We start from the raw sequence: 15,328 nt of genomic DNA, 5'->3' as shown, positions 1-15,328 counted from the left end.
GTCTTCTCTTGATCCGATCTTCATTATTACATTTAATGCTTCGATTTGATGATATCATTGATCTGAAATAATTTCGATCATTAACATGTTCTTAACATTGAGTGTATATAAACAATCGAGTGCAGTTACTTTCGACATTTCGTCTATAAATGCAAAGTTTTCATTTTCTATCGGGACCTGTTACGGGACAAGTATGTCCCGTCACAGGCCCCAGGTCCTCTCACGGGACATGCTGTATTGCTACAGTTTAACCTGAAGTTTAACCTGTTTCGAATAAAGTGATAGCTTTACGCTGGTCGTTCCGATCGAACAATGACTTCGCTGACTGATAATGAAGTTGAATTACTTGAAAGACTTGAAAAGATTAAAGATATAAGGTCAGTTGGCCAGTTATATGGACCATAAACCTTCACCCAGCACTGGCAGTGGTTGTTCGTAGGCAGTGGTTGGTTCCACCAGTGATCTCCGTCGCTCTACGAACCTAAGTGTAACCAAATGTGGTAGGCCCTACATCAGACACTAAGATTCTTGGTGAACAAAAAACCATGCTGCAGTAATCTCAAAAGGGTCCGCAGAGGCAGCGAGGCCAGCAGGCCTACTGTCTGTCACACATGCTCTTCGTGCGACGTTTTGGTCCGTAATTTCGTTAATAATCGGTTGATCTGTAAATACTATGCATCAATTTGTTCAGTAAGGAATTTGCATTCAGAAATAAATCCTGAACTGGCATAGATTTGTTTGTGTTTTCATCTATCAGCGATAGTTTACCTAGCATACGCTCGCGTAGTGCTGAAAAACAGCTTTTATGGCCCGTCACGTGGCGCTACCTACTGTATTTTGATATGCTAATGAGCAGGTGATGACGTCACTGTAACGTTTCCGAGCGTCCGCGGAGCTGATTTTTCAGCATTACACGAGCGTATGCCGAGTAAACTACCGCTCATAAATGAAAACAAAAACAACTTTAGTAAAAATTGTTGTTTATTTCTGAATGCAAATTCCTCACTGAACAAATTGATGCGTAATAAAGGTAGATAAACCGATTATTAACGAAATTACGGACCAAAACGTCGCACGGAGAGTAGGTGTGACAGACAGTAGTTAGTTTCCTAATCGTCGTTGGTGGTAGGGTTTTCGCTACAGGCACTTCAAGGGCTTTGAATGGATAAATATTTAATAGGCCTACACTCAGGCTATTTTTACGACGCCGTAAACGGACGACACTAGCTATATTTACGACGTTTCATTCTGATTGGCTATTTCACGTTGCGCATGCGCACTAGGATGCGTGACTTAGAAAAATCAAGAGTTAGAGAAAATAGAGTGGATCGAGTGAGACTCGAACTCGGGCCACTAAATTACTAGCGCAGCATCATACCACTACTGTCCGTCACACCTACTCTCCGTGCGACATTTTGGTCCGTAATTTCGTTAATAATCGGTTTATCTACCTCTATTACGCATCAATTTGTTCAGTGAGGAATTTGCATTCAGAAATAAACAACAATTTTCACTAAAGTTGTTTTTGTTTTCATTTATGAGCGATAGTTTACTCAGCATACGCTCGCGTAATGCTGAAAAATCCGCTCCGCGGACGCTCGGAGACGTTACAGTGATGTCATCACCTGCTCATTAGCATATCAAAATACAGTAGGTGTCGCCACGTGACGGAAAATAAAAGCCGTTTTTCAGCATTACGCGAGCTTATGCTAGGTAAACTATCGCTGATAGAAGAAAACACAAACAAATTTCTGCCAGTTCATGATTTATTTCTGAATGCAAATTCCTTACTGAACAAATTGATGCATAATATTTACAGATCAACCGATTATTAACGAAATTACGGACCAAAACGTTGCACGAAGAGCATGTGTGACAGACAGTAGACCACCGAGCTCGCTGAAAACCATTCGAATGTTTTAACTACATATAGCCTCACCTTACCTTAATCCTATCCCTAGGGGGTAAAACGGACCCTAACCCGGACCCTCTTCTCGCCCTCTTGACACTAATCCTCTCCTCTAGACCATAATCCTAATATCAATAAAAAACTGTCGTAAATATAGAATTTACAACCTCTTTACGACACCCGTAAATATAGCCATTTTGTATTTAATAATTCACCAACGATATGTTATTCCTGACTTCGATAATCGGTAAAAGTGCAGATCCGCACCTCTCGGCGTAAATGGTTCTGTGACGTCCAACTGATTAAACACAGACAATAGAGTTAGACAATACTACAAAGTCTCTTTATTCAGCCACGTAACTACATCCGGCCTACACTAGGTTACATAAACAACGTAACACTAATACACTGACGTAAGACACTACAATCTATCCTTTTACCAGATTTTGAATGAACTTACAAAACTAAAAACCTATAATACGAATAATTTGTATTTCCCGTTAACCACAAGTAACACCAGTCTAATCAAACTATATGGACATAAAATCAAAAACTACAAGTATCTAAATTAAACATTATTAAGTCCAAACACCGTTCTAGTGACTAAACTACTCCCGTAACCCAACTATCGCTAAACTTATAACTTGACTTAGGGTCCTACTAATTGGAACTTCATATAAGCAAATACCAAACTCAGACATCATCCAAAATTCCCTTAACAAATTAAGATACAGCTGCTACGAATTAATTCATCAATACACGTAATCTTTAAATCTAGCCGGTACGCGTACGTTTCGACCTGATCTCGTTTGTACCGGTTGATCGTCAGCCGGCAACTCCGAATCGAGCAAGCCAGAATCGGTGACTATACCGTCGGGCCTGGACTCGATGTCAGAATCGGAATTAGATTTCTCGTCAGCATCATCCGCCTCTACGAATTTCTTTAGGTGAGCGGGATTTCTGACGTACTGGTTACCGCTCTCAGATTGAACCGTTACGCCTTTATCGTCCCTGCTAACTACTACTAAGGGCTTATCCGCGTAACAGTTTATTCTCTTTTCTCTGTTCGATCAATACGTGATCACCAGATTTCAGATCGCTTGGTTTAGCTCGACGATGCGTAGGCCTATCTGCGTAATCTTTGCCTTTTTGTTTCTCCTCTCTATCGCGATCTCTGACGGCCTGATCTGAGACATATTCTCGATCGCCGAACTCAGGCAATTTTGTACGGATTTCCCGGCCAAACATAATCTTGGATGGCGATACACCGGTCTTTTCTCGCGGAGTGGAGTGGTAAGCTAATAATAACTTATAGGCCTACAGTGCTCCCTGCCAGTCCTTACCCTCCGCTTGCGCAATCCGCATGCTCTTTAGTAATGTCCTATTTTGCCGTTCTATCTCCCCATTAGCCTGTGGCCAGATGGGGGGGCTTAACCTGTGCTCGATATTATTTTCGGCCAGGTAATGTTCGAATTCTTCCGAGATGAATTGCCTCCCGTTGTCAGTTTTCAGCGACCTTGGTAACCCAAACGCTGCCAATATCTTATCTAAACAACGTATTATCTTGCGGGACCTTACATCCCTGATTATCTCGACTCCCAAGAATCGGCTATTATAATCGATAATTGCCAATACGTATTCCCCTCCCGGCATCGGGCCAAGGAGGTCTGCGGCGGTATCCTGCCACGGCCCAGCCGGCAGCTCGTACCTTTTCATCGGTTCCGGTCTAGACGGCAGACTAACAAGTTGGCAACCCCGGCATGGGTTCACAACTCTCTCTGCATCACGATCTATGCCCGGCCACCATACTTTCGCTCTCAACCGACGCTTCGTTTTCACGATCCCTTGATGGCCCTCTAGCGCGAGGTTCACGACGCGTTTCCATAGTGATTCGGGGATGATACGGCAGCCCCGTAAGATCAGGTTATCGACTGCGCAAAGTTCAGTCCGAACGTTCTTATACCCCGGCGGACAGTCGTGCCACTTATCCATCTCGATGCACTCTCTGACGATTTGTAGCTTCTCGTCAGACTCGGATGCTCTGCCGATCTCTGAAACCTTCAGCGCGACTGGCGTAGCGTGAGCTACGATAAACCGCACATACTCCTCGCCCATATTGTCGTCGTTTCCGTCCAATGGATTAATCAGCCGCGACAGCGTGTCTGCGGCCATTTCTTTACCGGGAATATGCTTGACGGTGAAGTCATAGGGTTGCAAACGTAATACCCACCTCTCAATCCGCGCGCATGGTTTAGACCTTGGCGAATAAATGAAAGTCAGAGGTTTATGATCCGTAACGATATCGAACCGTATACCGTAAAGAAACGTGTGGAATCTCTCACATGCCCACACGATTCCCAGCACCTCTCTCTCCGTTTGCGAATAACGCCTCTCAACCTGAGATAGGCTGCGATTTGCATAATACACGACGCGTTTTACCTAGTCCTGCGTTTGCACTAACATTGCCCCCAGACCAACTGGGCTGGCGTCGACTATAATTTCAGTCGGGGCACCCTTTTCGAAATACGCTAGTGTACCTGCTTTGCCGAGCTCTAGTTTCAGCTTATCAAACGCACGGTCGTGTTCTTTACCCCAGTGGAATGATACGCCGTTTCGGGTGAGCTGTCTCAACGGATCCGCGATTGTCGACAAATTATTGATGAATCAACTACTGAAATTCACCAAGCCCAGGAAGCTCCGGACTTCAGATGCGGAATTCGGCTTCCTTGCCTCGAGAACAGCTTTCACGCGATCTTTTGTCAGAGATATACCATTGGCTCCGAGAATATGACCAACATACTCTATCTCGGGTAAACGTATGTGGCATTTCGGCAGATTCACAGTGAGTCCGTTTTTTTGCTAAAGTTTCCAGCACTTTGATAAGACGAGCATCGTGCTCATCGTCCCCTTTCCTGTGAATAATCAAGTCATCTGAAATGTTCGCGACGCCCGGACAATCAGCAAGAACCTGCTTTACGACATGTTGGAAGAGTTCCGGGGCTGAACTTATACTGAACATAAGTCTTTTATACGTTGTTACATAGACTTTAGTCCAAGCGGGCTATTGCGTTCACATTTCGTCCGTCGTCCGTTTCAAGGACGCTTCAAGGCAACGTTTTGATATTTGGGTTACACATGTATTTACCCTAGACCCATCTTCAGCCCAAAAACTGGCCCTGTCAGAATCAAGATGGCCGACTGGCAGCCATTGTTGTTCGCCAAAATCAGCACTTTTTACACATTTTTAACTTTTTGAGGGAAATTTTGAAGACGCTTTGATCAATTAGCTTGATCTTTTGGATATATGTGAATCCCCCCAGGGCATAACAAAAATTAGGTCGATCAGACTCAAGATGGCCGTCCTATGACCTTTTCAGTGCCCAAAAATGTTAATTTTGGCCCGAATCCTGAGTCCTGTAGCTTCATACTGGTTTGCCATTTCTCATTGCAATTTGTGATGGGTATTCTTTGGAAAGGGATGTTTTATACCTGAGACAGGTATTTTTCATCAGCTAATTATGACGCAATTGGCGACCATCTTGGTGTCACCAGTACTCATTCGTAAGTGGGAAAAAGTTTTTGCACATTATATTAATACCTAAGCATATTGTGTTTCCACAATCAATTGGAAAGTTGTAGCCCATAACATGTTCTGTGATTTTGGTGAGGTTTCAGGTCGAGTATGAAAGAGTAGCAACTGAAGAAAATTAATTCATAATTTCAAATTCGTGTGGAAATAGGCGAACAGCAAGAATGTGCTTGTGTTAATGAGATTTTATATGAAGGTGGTTAGAAATTAGATTTAATCCCATTACACTGACTTATTCCACGCCAATCTTGAGAAATTTCCGTTTATCTGGAGTATCAAATTGAAACGAACAGTAATAAGCAATTGCATGTTCTCATTGTACCCAAATAAAGAAACCAAAATTATACAATTTAAAGATACTTACGAAATTATCCTTTGTACATGTACAAAGCATTTTGTCTGAAAATAAATTCAAGTAGGGGAGGGTGACCTAAATTCGGCACAGTTATAAACACGTCAATTGACGAGATACCTAATATGGCAAATCTTATATCAATGGTTAAGGTCAAAGGCCATATTCTTGACACCTGAATGTTAAAGAAATTTTATTGGTTAGGGGGAGGAGTTTATGTTAATCGCGCCTTTTATGATGACTAAGAAATCGCTTCTGCTAGCTGCTGACCCGTCGCTGTTTTTACTAGGATTTGACCTAGTTTTGTATTATTTTTGGCGTCATCTACAATCGTAAATATAAATTGAAGGTACATAGTACAATCTGAAGTGATAAAAAATAGCTTTAATTATCGACTCTATGCTTAAAAGATTGATTAGCTGCCAAAAATATACATGTTTTACTACTTGTACCCGAATTCGGCACTCGGTTTCAAAAATATACGGCAACTAGTACGCCTAATTCAGGTACACTGACTGCTGAAATGATGATCCTATCTCACTTCCATACTCGTGGCATAGGCCTACTAAATTCAATAAATTTATCACCGCGTATCAACACCATCTAAAATGACTATATATCCAGTCCATTATCCTCAAATCAAGCAGACAGCATAAACTTACGATATACAACTTAAGACATACAACATCAAAGTTGAAAACTTTTTTTAATAAAACGATGAATAAATTCAATTCAATTTATACTTTATTGATTCAATTATGAGAAAATATTTTTTTAAATGTTTAAAAATTCGTTTATCATCAATATAATTCTATTTATTGAAATGTGCATTTTAATTTCAAAGGCTTCCATCAATATTATTTGAAGCTATATAAAGTTACAATTTCTGCAAGGAATGGAAGTAGTTATCTATTGAGATCAAACTTTATTTTTCTAATGGAATATTTATTGCAACTTAAATGACATGACAATTTTGAATGACAAAAGTTTTGAATAAATTTTCATTTCATCTAATTAAATGAAACAAATTTCAGATGAATCGGTATCTTCAATATTCTGTTGATCAGAAAGCAAATGCTATCGATGCCATTAATGGTGGTATGCCTATCAAAACTGCTGCCAAACAATTTGGTGTACCTCGTTCTACACTGCAAGATATAATCAAAGGAAGAATCGAAATGGGGGCAAAAATAGGACAAACGACACTAAACCATCAAGAGGAGAGGGAGCTAGTGGATTTTGCCTGCAATAGGTCACAGATGGGCATGGGATTCAAAAAACAAACATTGTTGAGGTACGCTGGAAAAATTGCAGATAAAAAGGAAAGCCATTTTTAGGTGGTAATCCTTCGGAGAAATGGTGGAGAGGTTTCAAGAAACGCCACCCAGACTTAGCACTGAGGACACCAGAGTCAACTGCTAGTAAGAATGGCAGGCATGCAACCTGTTCGAGTTATGAAGTTTTTTCATTCATATCACGGTGTCATCGACGGATAAGATTTTCAGCCGCGCCATATTTGGAATATGGATGAGTCCGGGTTCCAAATGGATTTTTCTCCACCGCAAGTTGTTGAAAGGTAATAATATTAATTAAGTCATAGTAAAAAAATCAGCATGGAATCAAATGAAATGAAGGTTAAGGCCATTCAGTTTTGATATATTTCATGCAAATTGAAGATAATTAATTTCAGGCGTGGAGTAAAGACAGTACCTGCTATATCGAGCTCTTTACAGTGATTGGCTGCACGTCAGCAGTCAGGCAAATCCTGAACCCACATATCATGGTGAAAGGAAAAACCCGGCTGGCAGTCACTGGATTTGATGTTGAAAGGGCGCTGAAGAATTGGAATATCAGTGCAAGTGACAGCGGTTGGACGAAACAAGTAGGTGTATATTTTCATGTATCGGTATACCCCTGAAAAGAGAAATGTCGAGATCATGAGTGATGCCAGGAATAGGTAATTACTGCACAGAAACTTCAATCAATATAACTTTTTCTTACAGGGTATTGTTCTACTTAGGTTTGAGGAAAACTTCCTTAAAGCTATTGGGAGTGAACGGCCACAACTTCTTATCGTTAATGGTCACAATAGCCACAATTTTGTTGAGTTAATAGAGAAAGCCAGAGAAAATAGAATAGTGATCGTTGAACTTCCGTCGCACACAAGCAATTGGCTCAAGCCTTTAGATAGGTGACAAACCATTTGTTATGAATTATCCGTTTAATTATTGTCTTTGTTTTATTATTATGGCATATAATTCTATTAAAATATTTTCAGAACTGTTTTTGGGCCACTAAAAAGGCCTGGAACTCCACTTGCTCAACACTCATGGCAGATACCGTAAAAACCGGCGTATAAGTTGAGTTTTTTACCCTTGATTTTACCACTTAATTATTGACCTCGACTTATACGCCGATTACAGTTTTCTACTAAGTATTTTCAGGTCACAAGAAATATTGATTCTACCAGACAAAAAAAGACAGTGTTCATCTTCTCACTGCTATAACAGTTTGAATAATTATTCATGATAAATAAATTTATTTAATGAAAAAAAACTGCTTTCATTTTGACACAGCTTCATTTAAAACGATGTATTCATATATGCGCGCTCATAGCAGCGCTTAATACATTACATCACTGTATGGTAGTGTATTATACCTAAGTGTGTGTGTAACAGTCTATTGATTAACGCACTGCAGCAATCAGGCTGACGCGCGGTGGCGTGCGTGAAGGCGCATATCGTTATCAAAACAAACTACCGGTATTCAATATGATACAAGTAATTATTCTTCTAAGAGAAGGGACTCGACTGGTTTCAGGCCCACTGGATTATACCCATATAATCCTCTGGCAATTCCCACTGATGCGTACGTTCATTCAGCAACAGTTGATGAACTGAAATCATTGATCATGGAGGTAATTATAATACTGGGGGAGACAGGTAATCGACAACTAACCAAAACCTTCAATTAGTACTTACATATTTTGTTTTTAGATAACAGTGAAATGCCCGAATTCCATCAACCTGAAAACATTAACAAGGAGGTAAAATCATGAAAGTAGAAATGTTACCGTCCTCACGTTTGGTAGCAATAAAATATTTTCATTTTCAGATGAATTCATGCAACAGTATAGTGGGAGAAACTGAAATTAACCAGATAGTAGGACAAATTAACGATAACCAGACTGATATGACTGATGTAAGACTGAGATGAGAAATAATATCATATCAAAAGATTAAGATATTTCATAGGAGGCCTTGAATATATTCAAAATCGGTTTACAGGATCTTGCAACGGGAGTGAGTATCACTAAGGCCTGTCCAGCTGATAGAGCACTTTCTGTGATTGAGAGCACTCTCACAAAACAACAACTGGCCAAGTATGACAAAAGATATCAACAGGGGTTCGATTTGTTGAGTGATGCGTTATATATGACATGGAAAAGAAAAATCATTGGTGAGTGACAAGTGAATAGATTTAATAAAATAAATCCATCCGTCCTGACCTCGAAATTTCTATTTTGTAGCAAAGTGGCTACTTTCCATTTGATAACACCTCTTCAAGATCAAGTAAACTAAGCGATATTCTTAAATACCCTCAAGCTGAACCGCGTAAACCCTGTCAACCCAAACCCTGTAGGCTGACTGCAAATTATATCGTTATAACATCGGATGAAGCATACGTTGAAAAGTGTTTACGAGAAGAGAAGAAGTCACAAGAACCTCGAAATAAGAAATTCAAAACTATCACCAAGGTAAGTTTAATTGCTATGATGTATCCTAATGATTGTTACCCAGCACCTACCATGCATATTTCTTCCATTATTACAAAAAACTTTACCTGCAAAAAAACAAACGACATGCCCAGCAATCGAAGTAATGGAGAGTAGACTTGATGTGCGTGAAACTTCTTTATTTCTAAAGATTTTTTGTATTTTTCTCATGTTTAGTTAAGTGTTCTTACTTCCTCAGCAGCACAACAATGCAGTTACATCCACAGATGTCCCAGCTGAAAATAGCAGCCCTATACCATCATTAGAGGATACACACCAGAAACTAAGGTAACCTTTGCGAACTAGGTACTCTGTAAATAAATGATCAAAACAGATGATTAGTTAATGAAATCCAAATAACATTGTATGGTTCTGAAGCCTTGATCGAGTAGTCCGTGATTGTGATTCAACGGTTCCCGGTTATTGTTCTTGGAAGGATTTAAGTGAAGTCCCAAAATAATTCTTATTATTGAATTTACATCTTCAGAGCTGATTCTTATGTTGCAATTGCTCAAAAGGGTGAACGAGGAAAAAATCACCTCTATTTTGGAATAGTAAGTACAAGAATGGATGGGCCGTGACAGAGGATTTGCTGATACTGTAACACTAGACTGCAATGTTCATTTCAGGTCGAAAAAATGTTGCCCGAGAGCTCTTCGCTGCAGATCAAGTTTTTGGAACAGCTCCAGCGAAGAAATTTATTTGTATGGACCGAAGACATCGAAGGTCACCCGGTATCAGGGGTCATTATGGTGCTTTCTCCACCCCGCATCATCAATCAACGATGCCAGCTTTCATTGAATGTAGAGAGTATGAAAACACCAATGACATTTTCTGTGCAATGACCTGATATGATTTGATAGTAGGCCTAGTAATATTGATTTTAATGTGATTTGTTATTTTGTCTGTTATTGAATAAAAAATTGAATTTTCGTTTCTATCTATCTCTATGAATGAAATATTGCCTGCTGAGGCCAAGGCCATTCAAAATTTATTTGAATAATTGATATTAAATATATTATTGTTACAACGAATAAAATTTGTTCACTTTTAGCAAACTTCAATCAATTTCAATGACCCAACAGACATGATAGGATGGAAACTCTGATTTTGTTGTACAAGTGTCGATGAAAAGCATCCTACTACTTACCATGAATTAACAGGCTGTAAAATACAAGCTTAAGTTTCATTTCTCTTGCCGCCTTGTCTTTGTTCCAGAAGACGATTCCTCCCCTAAGAAACTTCGCCTTACAGGCCCACATTACTTTCAAAATGCTGAACATTACCAATTTAACACTTGTGATGAGGCTTTCAAAGTTAGAATTTTTACATAGTTTAAACCAGTACGGAACAGCTGGCTGGCTAAGTGCCAATTTACATTGAAAATTATACGCTGAAACATCACCGTTTCATCTGATTATGTATAAGTTTTCAATTCAATGCACCTCATTAATATGCACATAAACATAATACAGATTACGGGGCCTTACTTTTTAAGAAAAGCCGATACAGGCCCAGTAATCTGTATAAAGATCAATTTTAAACTCACTGCTGAAGTCAGGTACGCGGTGCCGAATTTAGGGAATACTGTGCCGAATTCAGGTCAAAAATTTTTAAAAATCGTCCGATTTTGTTGAATCCTCATAACTTTTTAAAAGCCTGACCCGGAGTAACAATATTTAGGCATTAAACTCATGTTACGGTCTCTAAATGATATGGTTATCCAGTAAGTGATTATTTATCATGAATTGCATATAATTCAGATAGAAAATTGCCGTAAAGATTTACTGTGCCGAAATCAGGTCACCCTCCCCTATGGCAAAATAATCAATATTCTGATCTTTAATTCTCGTTTCCCCTCATCATTCAAGTCCATGTGTTGATCTTCTAAGCTGTCACGTGAAAAGGAAAATATCTTTCAGGAATAATGATATGTAATGGAGTAAAATGGTTAAAATGATCCACTAAATGTGAAATCCACCAAAATATTGCGATTGATTGCGTGTGTGTAACATGTATAGGTTACCCAAATTTCAGGCAGAAAAAGATTTATTCAAACACGTACTCACCTAATTATAACTAGGAACCGCCGAGTAAAAGTGACAAAAAGAGAATCCGCAGAGATCCTGAAATCTGAAAAAAATCGAATAAGAATAATTGCTGGAAAATCAAAAGTCTTTTGGTTAAGGGTAGGGTTTTTTCTATTTCTTTAATTTAAACACTCTACTAACCTAATTATAATCAAATGTAGGCTTGACGTGTCGAAATAAAATACAAATAGCTAACAGTACTGTAATTCTGTAGAGATCCTGAAATCTATAAAAAATTGAATAAGAATTATTGTAGGAAAATCAGAAGTCTTTTAGGGTAGGCCTATCTAAACTGGCTGGGTATTAGGCCTATCTATTTCGAATGTGGTCGAGATACCCGGCCCACTTCAAAGGCCATGCTTATAGAGTAGGCCTTAGCGAAGGAGTCGCCAATTCAGCATGCTTGCTCGCAAAACCATGTTGTATTTCAAACTAAAATTTATTCATACTTTTATAATATGCATTTAGGCCTTGAAACATATTCATTTGACACAAAACATCAAGGTCCAGAAATTATGGCAATTATTTCTTCAACTATAAGGCTTAATGATATATTATATTTTCATATATTATATAGATATTGGTCATACAATACGTCGGAAAGGGACTTGTACGTTGGGTACTTATGATAATGTCAATTACAAGAGTGTTTTTTTAGTTTATTTTGTCACTGCGCGAAAACTGACGCAACCTCAGTAGGCCTATTTAATTGCAGCGAGTGAAATCATAACACTGCGCAAAAACTAACTCCGACACGTAGTGAAACTAGATGGTGAGATGGTCCCTCCAAATGTAAAGATTTCACAACGCCCTTCTTGCGCATAAATTATCTGACGTCACGGGCACATGCCTCATTAGCATTTTGACAGTTGGGCCGGTCCGCGAGTTGTTTCAAGCATCAAATCATGAATTATATCAAGTTTTGTGATAGATATCATATACCACATGGTTCCCGCGGACTTTAAGAACGGGAAATTGATAAATATATATTAAGAAACATTGATTTTAAGTATGAATTTGAACTAAAGACTCACTGCTTTCAACTTCGAACGTCCGCAGACAATAATAAACAAACGCGAAAATGAGGCTATATGACGTCACGGGCTTCCATGTTTACTTCCGCCTGGATTCCCCGACGCTGCACGAAAACTCCCGAACCTACCCTAAGCTTTTTATAATTGGATAGGCTTATACCAACGTTAGGGATGACAACACAGGGGTTTGGCGATTGGCTTGGATTTTATTTCTGGGTAGAAAGCGTTAAGTCACGTGACTGTCCCAACTTTCTGGCTGGCACGAGACTTGAAGGGTTTTCATCCCTTTTGATTTTTTATAGAGCGTCACGACCATTTGATAATGATCCTTAAGGACCAATTTTTTATCGGAACTTTAAAGCGGATAAATAAACAATATGAACACAAGGTATTTCCGTGATATTTTGAATTTATTCACGGTTCATATTTAGCGCCATTCTCGCGAGATTATTAACAACCCGAAAATAAAATCCAAGCCCATCGCCAAACCCCTGAGAATGACAAGGGTCAAAACACAGTTGAAAAAAGAAACACTTCAAAAATATTTATGTATGTTTCGAGCGATTAATCAACATTATTTTGAGAAATTAATTTCTCCACAAATTTCGCCATTGGCCGCCATTTCTCTGCATTGCATACATGTGGCATGATAGACAAGGTGACCTCCAAGGATTTATTATAAAACTTCCAAGACGAAACGACAATTTTTATCGGTTAACCTTTGTCAGCGATATGAAGTTGGCATTGAGCCAATTCATGTAAAATTGCAGTACGTTTTTTTATGTGAGCATTTGTTTCTGTGGTTCTCAGCTTAAACAACGTGTAATCGATGCGATTGATGACATAGCGAACCTCCGTGGATGAGATTGTCAACATTGTAGAAATGCTACGAAAAACGGTTTTTGGCGCGAAAATTCTTCGCTCTCGCGTATAATATTGCAATGACCTCGATTGGGGGCGCTGTCTCTACGAGCGAATGTGATTGGCTGTTTTTGGGATATACGGGGAATTCTGGCGCTACTAAAATAATTATGGGAAAGCCATAGAATGGCAAACGTTTAATTGGACTAGGTGCCGTATACGTGCGAATTTCAAATGCTCATTGCTGGTGAGAAAGTAATTATTATCCGCAATAGGTATTGTTTCATTTTAATACCCGGTGTTAGAAATTACCTTTAATTCATAATTAGATTATTAAAAGATTTTGTCATATAAGAAATTATTCATTAGCTATGGTTTTTCTGTATTTGTTATGATTTGTAATTTCATGCTTTCTTTGCGGCTTTTACACTCTGCAAGTTTTGATATGGATTATAGATTTATGAGTTGTGCATTTCCGTGTAGGTGAATGCCTTATATCATGCCTTAACGGCTCAATAACTTTTTGGCATATATAATGTTTGATCAGAAATCTGTGTATTCAGTGTCAGCTCTACATGTCGCACAGTGAACATGAAATTGTGAGTAGCCTCTCTTTAAATATGATTATATCAATTATTTCAAATGCTATAATTTGTGGTACATGAAGTAAAAATGACCATAATTATTGTTGCTGAAATGTTTGTTTGTTTTTTCTTTGTAGCAAACCATGAATACATAATATATAATGTGTTTGAAACGTTCGCTGTAGTTGATTTAGATCGTTGCCAGTCGCCGGTCAGTCAAGGCACGACACCCGGTGATTGATTTGATTGACACTGAAGTGCAAGCGAACACTCACTTACACAAGGCCTCCACGTGCGCGCGGAAATCATTAGATTAGACTGTTGCAAACACAAACACACAGTATACACGACTATAGTGATACTGTAACGCTGCTTGCTGGCGCGTTTGACATTTCATCTGCAGATGAGCGCTGTGTTTTCTGTTTGATAGAATTTGTAATAAATTGTAATTTCTTGTGAACTGAAAATACTAAGCAGCAAACTAAAGGTTTAGGTCGAGGTGTGAATATTGTAGTGGTAAATTCCAGGATTTCAAACGATCTAATACGCCAATTTCTTACTGCACCGGTATTTAAGCTTCAGCGGCCATACATTCAGCCACCCTCTGATATGTGACATCACATGAATTTTATTTGAATATTGTTTCATATTATGAAAATATTTCTTTGAAAATATAAAATAGTTTCCATGCCGCGCCTACCTGTACACTACGAAATTTTGGATGTGGACTGTAAGCAAATGTATATCTTTGGTCTTATTTGACTACAAGATAATCCTTTAAGAAAGATAAAATACAATATTTAATTAAACTTGTAGAACTTTGAACTCACGAATTAAAAAGATTTTTCAACCAATGCCCTTACCCCAAACAACCTCTATTTTTAAGGTAAACCACACTTTGCCCATGGGCTATTTATTTTTGATGGTTTTCCAACGTATATTTCAAATCTTCGTGCTTTCCATGATAAATAATTAATAAATTCTGGATGAAGAAAAATGTGAATAAGTGTTGATTTCTTAATTTTTTCAATTACGTCATTTCGTTTTGTTAGTTTGTGCTGTTGTCCTGGCCTCAGTCCCCAGGTGCCAGCACCCTCCACAAGTTTTCAAAATGGCCGCCGTTGAATCGACGGA

At 38.8% G+C, this 15,328-nt stretch overlaps 2 protein-coding genes across 2 annotated transcripts in view; both read left to right on the top strand.

The window, feature by feature from the left end:
* The first annotated feature begins 267 nt into the window (after window positions 1-267).
* LOC141901890 (zinc finger C4H2 domain-containing protein-like) overlaps window positions 268-15,328 on the top strand; it is an 89,039-nt gene continuing 73,978 nt past the window's right edge. Inside the window, exon 1 of the mRNA XM_074789450.1 lies at window positions 268-377. Coding sequence (XP_074645551.1) covers window positions 313-377 — 65 coding nt within the window. The 5' untranslated portion in view covers window positions 268-312. The remainder of the gene's footprint in view (window positions 378-15,328) is intronic.
* On the top strand, window positions 7,545-10,470 carry LOC141915189 (uncharacterized). The gene is made up of 8 exons (XM_074806628.1): window positions 7,545-7,732; window positions 7,854-8,041; window positions 8,671-8,767; window positions 8,965-9,051; window positions 9,380-9,607; window positions 9,828-9,913; window positions 10,113-10,179; window positions 10,255-10,470. Exons 1-8 carry the CDS (start codon window positions 7,631-7,633, stop codon window positions 10,468-10,470), a joined length of 1,071 nt encoding a protein of 356 aa, XP_074662729.1. The 5' UTR covers window positions 7,545-7,630.

Source organism: Tubulanus polymorphus, chromosome 1 (assembly GCF_964204645.1).
Source record: "Tubulanus polymorphus chromosome 1, tnTubPoly1.2, whole genome shotgun sequence".
Taxonomy (NCBI): domain Eukaryota; kingdom Metazoa; phylum Nemertea; class Palaeonemertea; order Tubulaniformes; family Tubulanidae; genus Tubulanus; species Tubulanus polymorphus.
The sequence above is the reverse complement of the archived record's forward strand: the minus strand, read 5'-3'. Positions and strand labels throughout refer to the sequence as shown.

Coding starts and splice junctions, on each gene's coding strand:
- LOC141915189 (XM_074806628.1), top strand. CDS start 7,631: ATGGTGAAAGGAAAAACCCGGCTGGCAGTCACTGGATTTGATGTTGAA. Junction 9,052..9,379: donor ACCAGACTGATATGACTGAT/GTAAGACTGAGA, acceptor TCTATTTTGTAG/CAAAGTGGCTACTTTCCATT. Junction 9,608..9,827: donor AATTCAAAACTATCACCAAG/GTAAGTTTAATT, acceptor CTTCCTCAGCAG/CACAACAATGCAGTTACATC.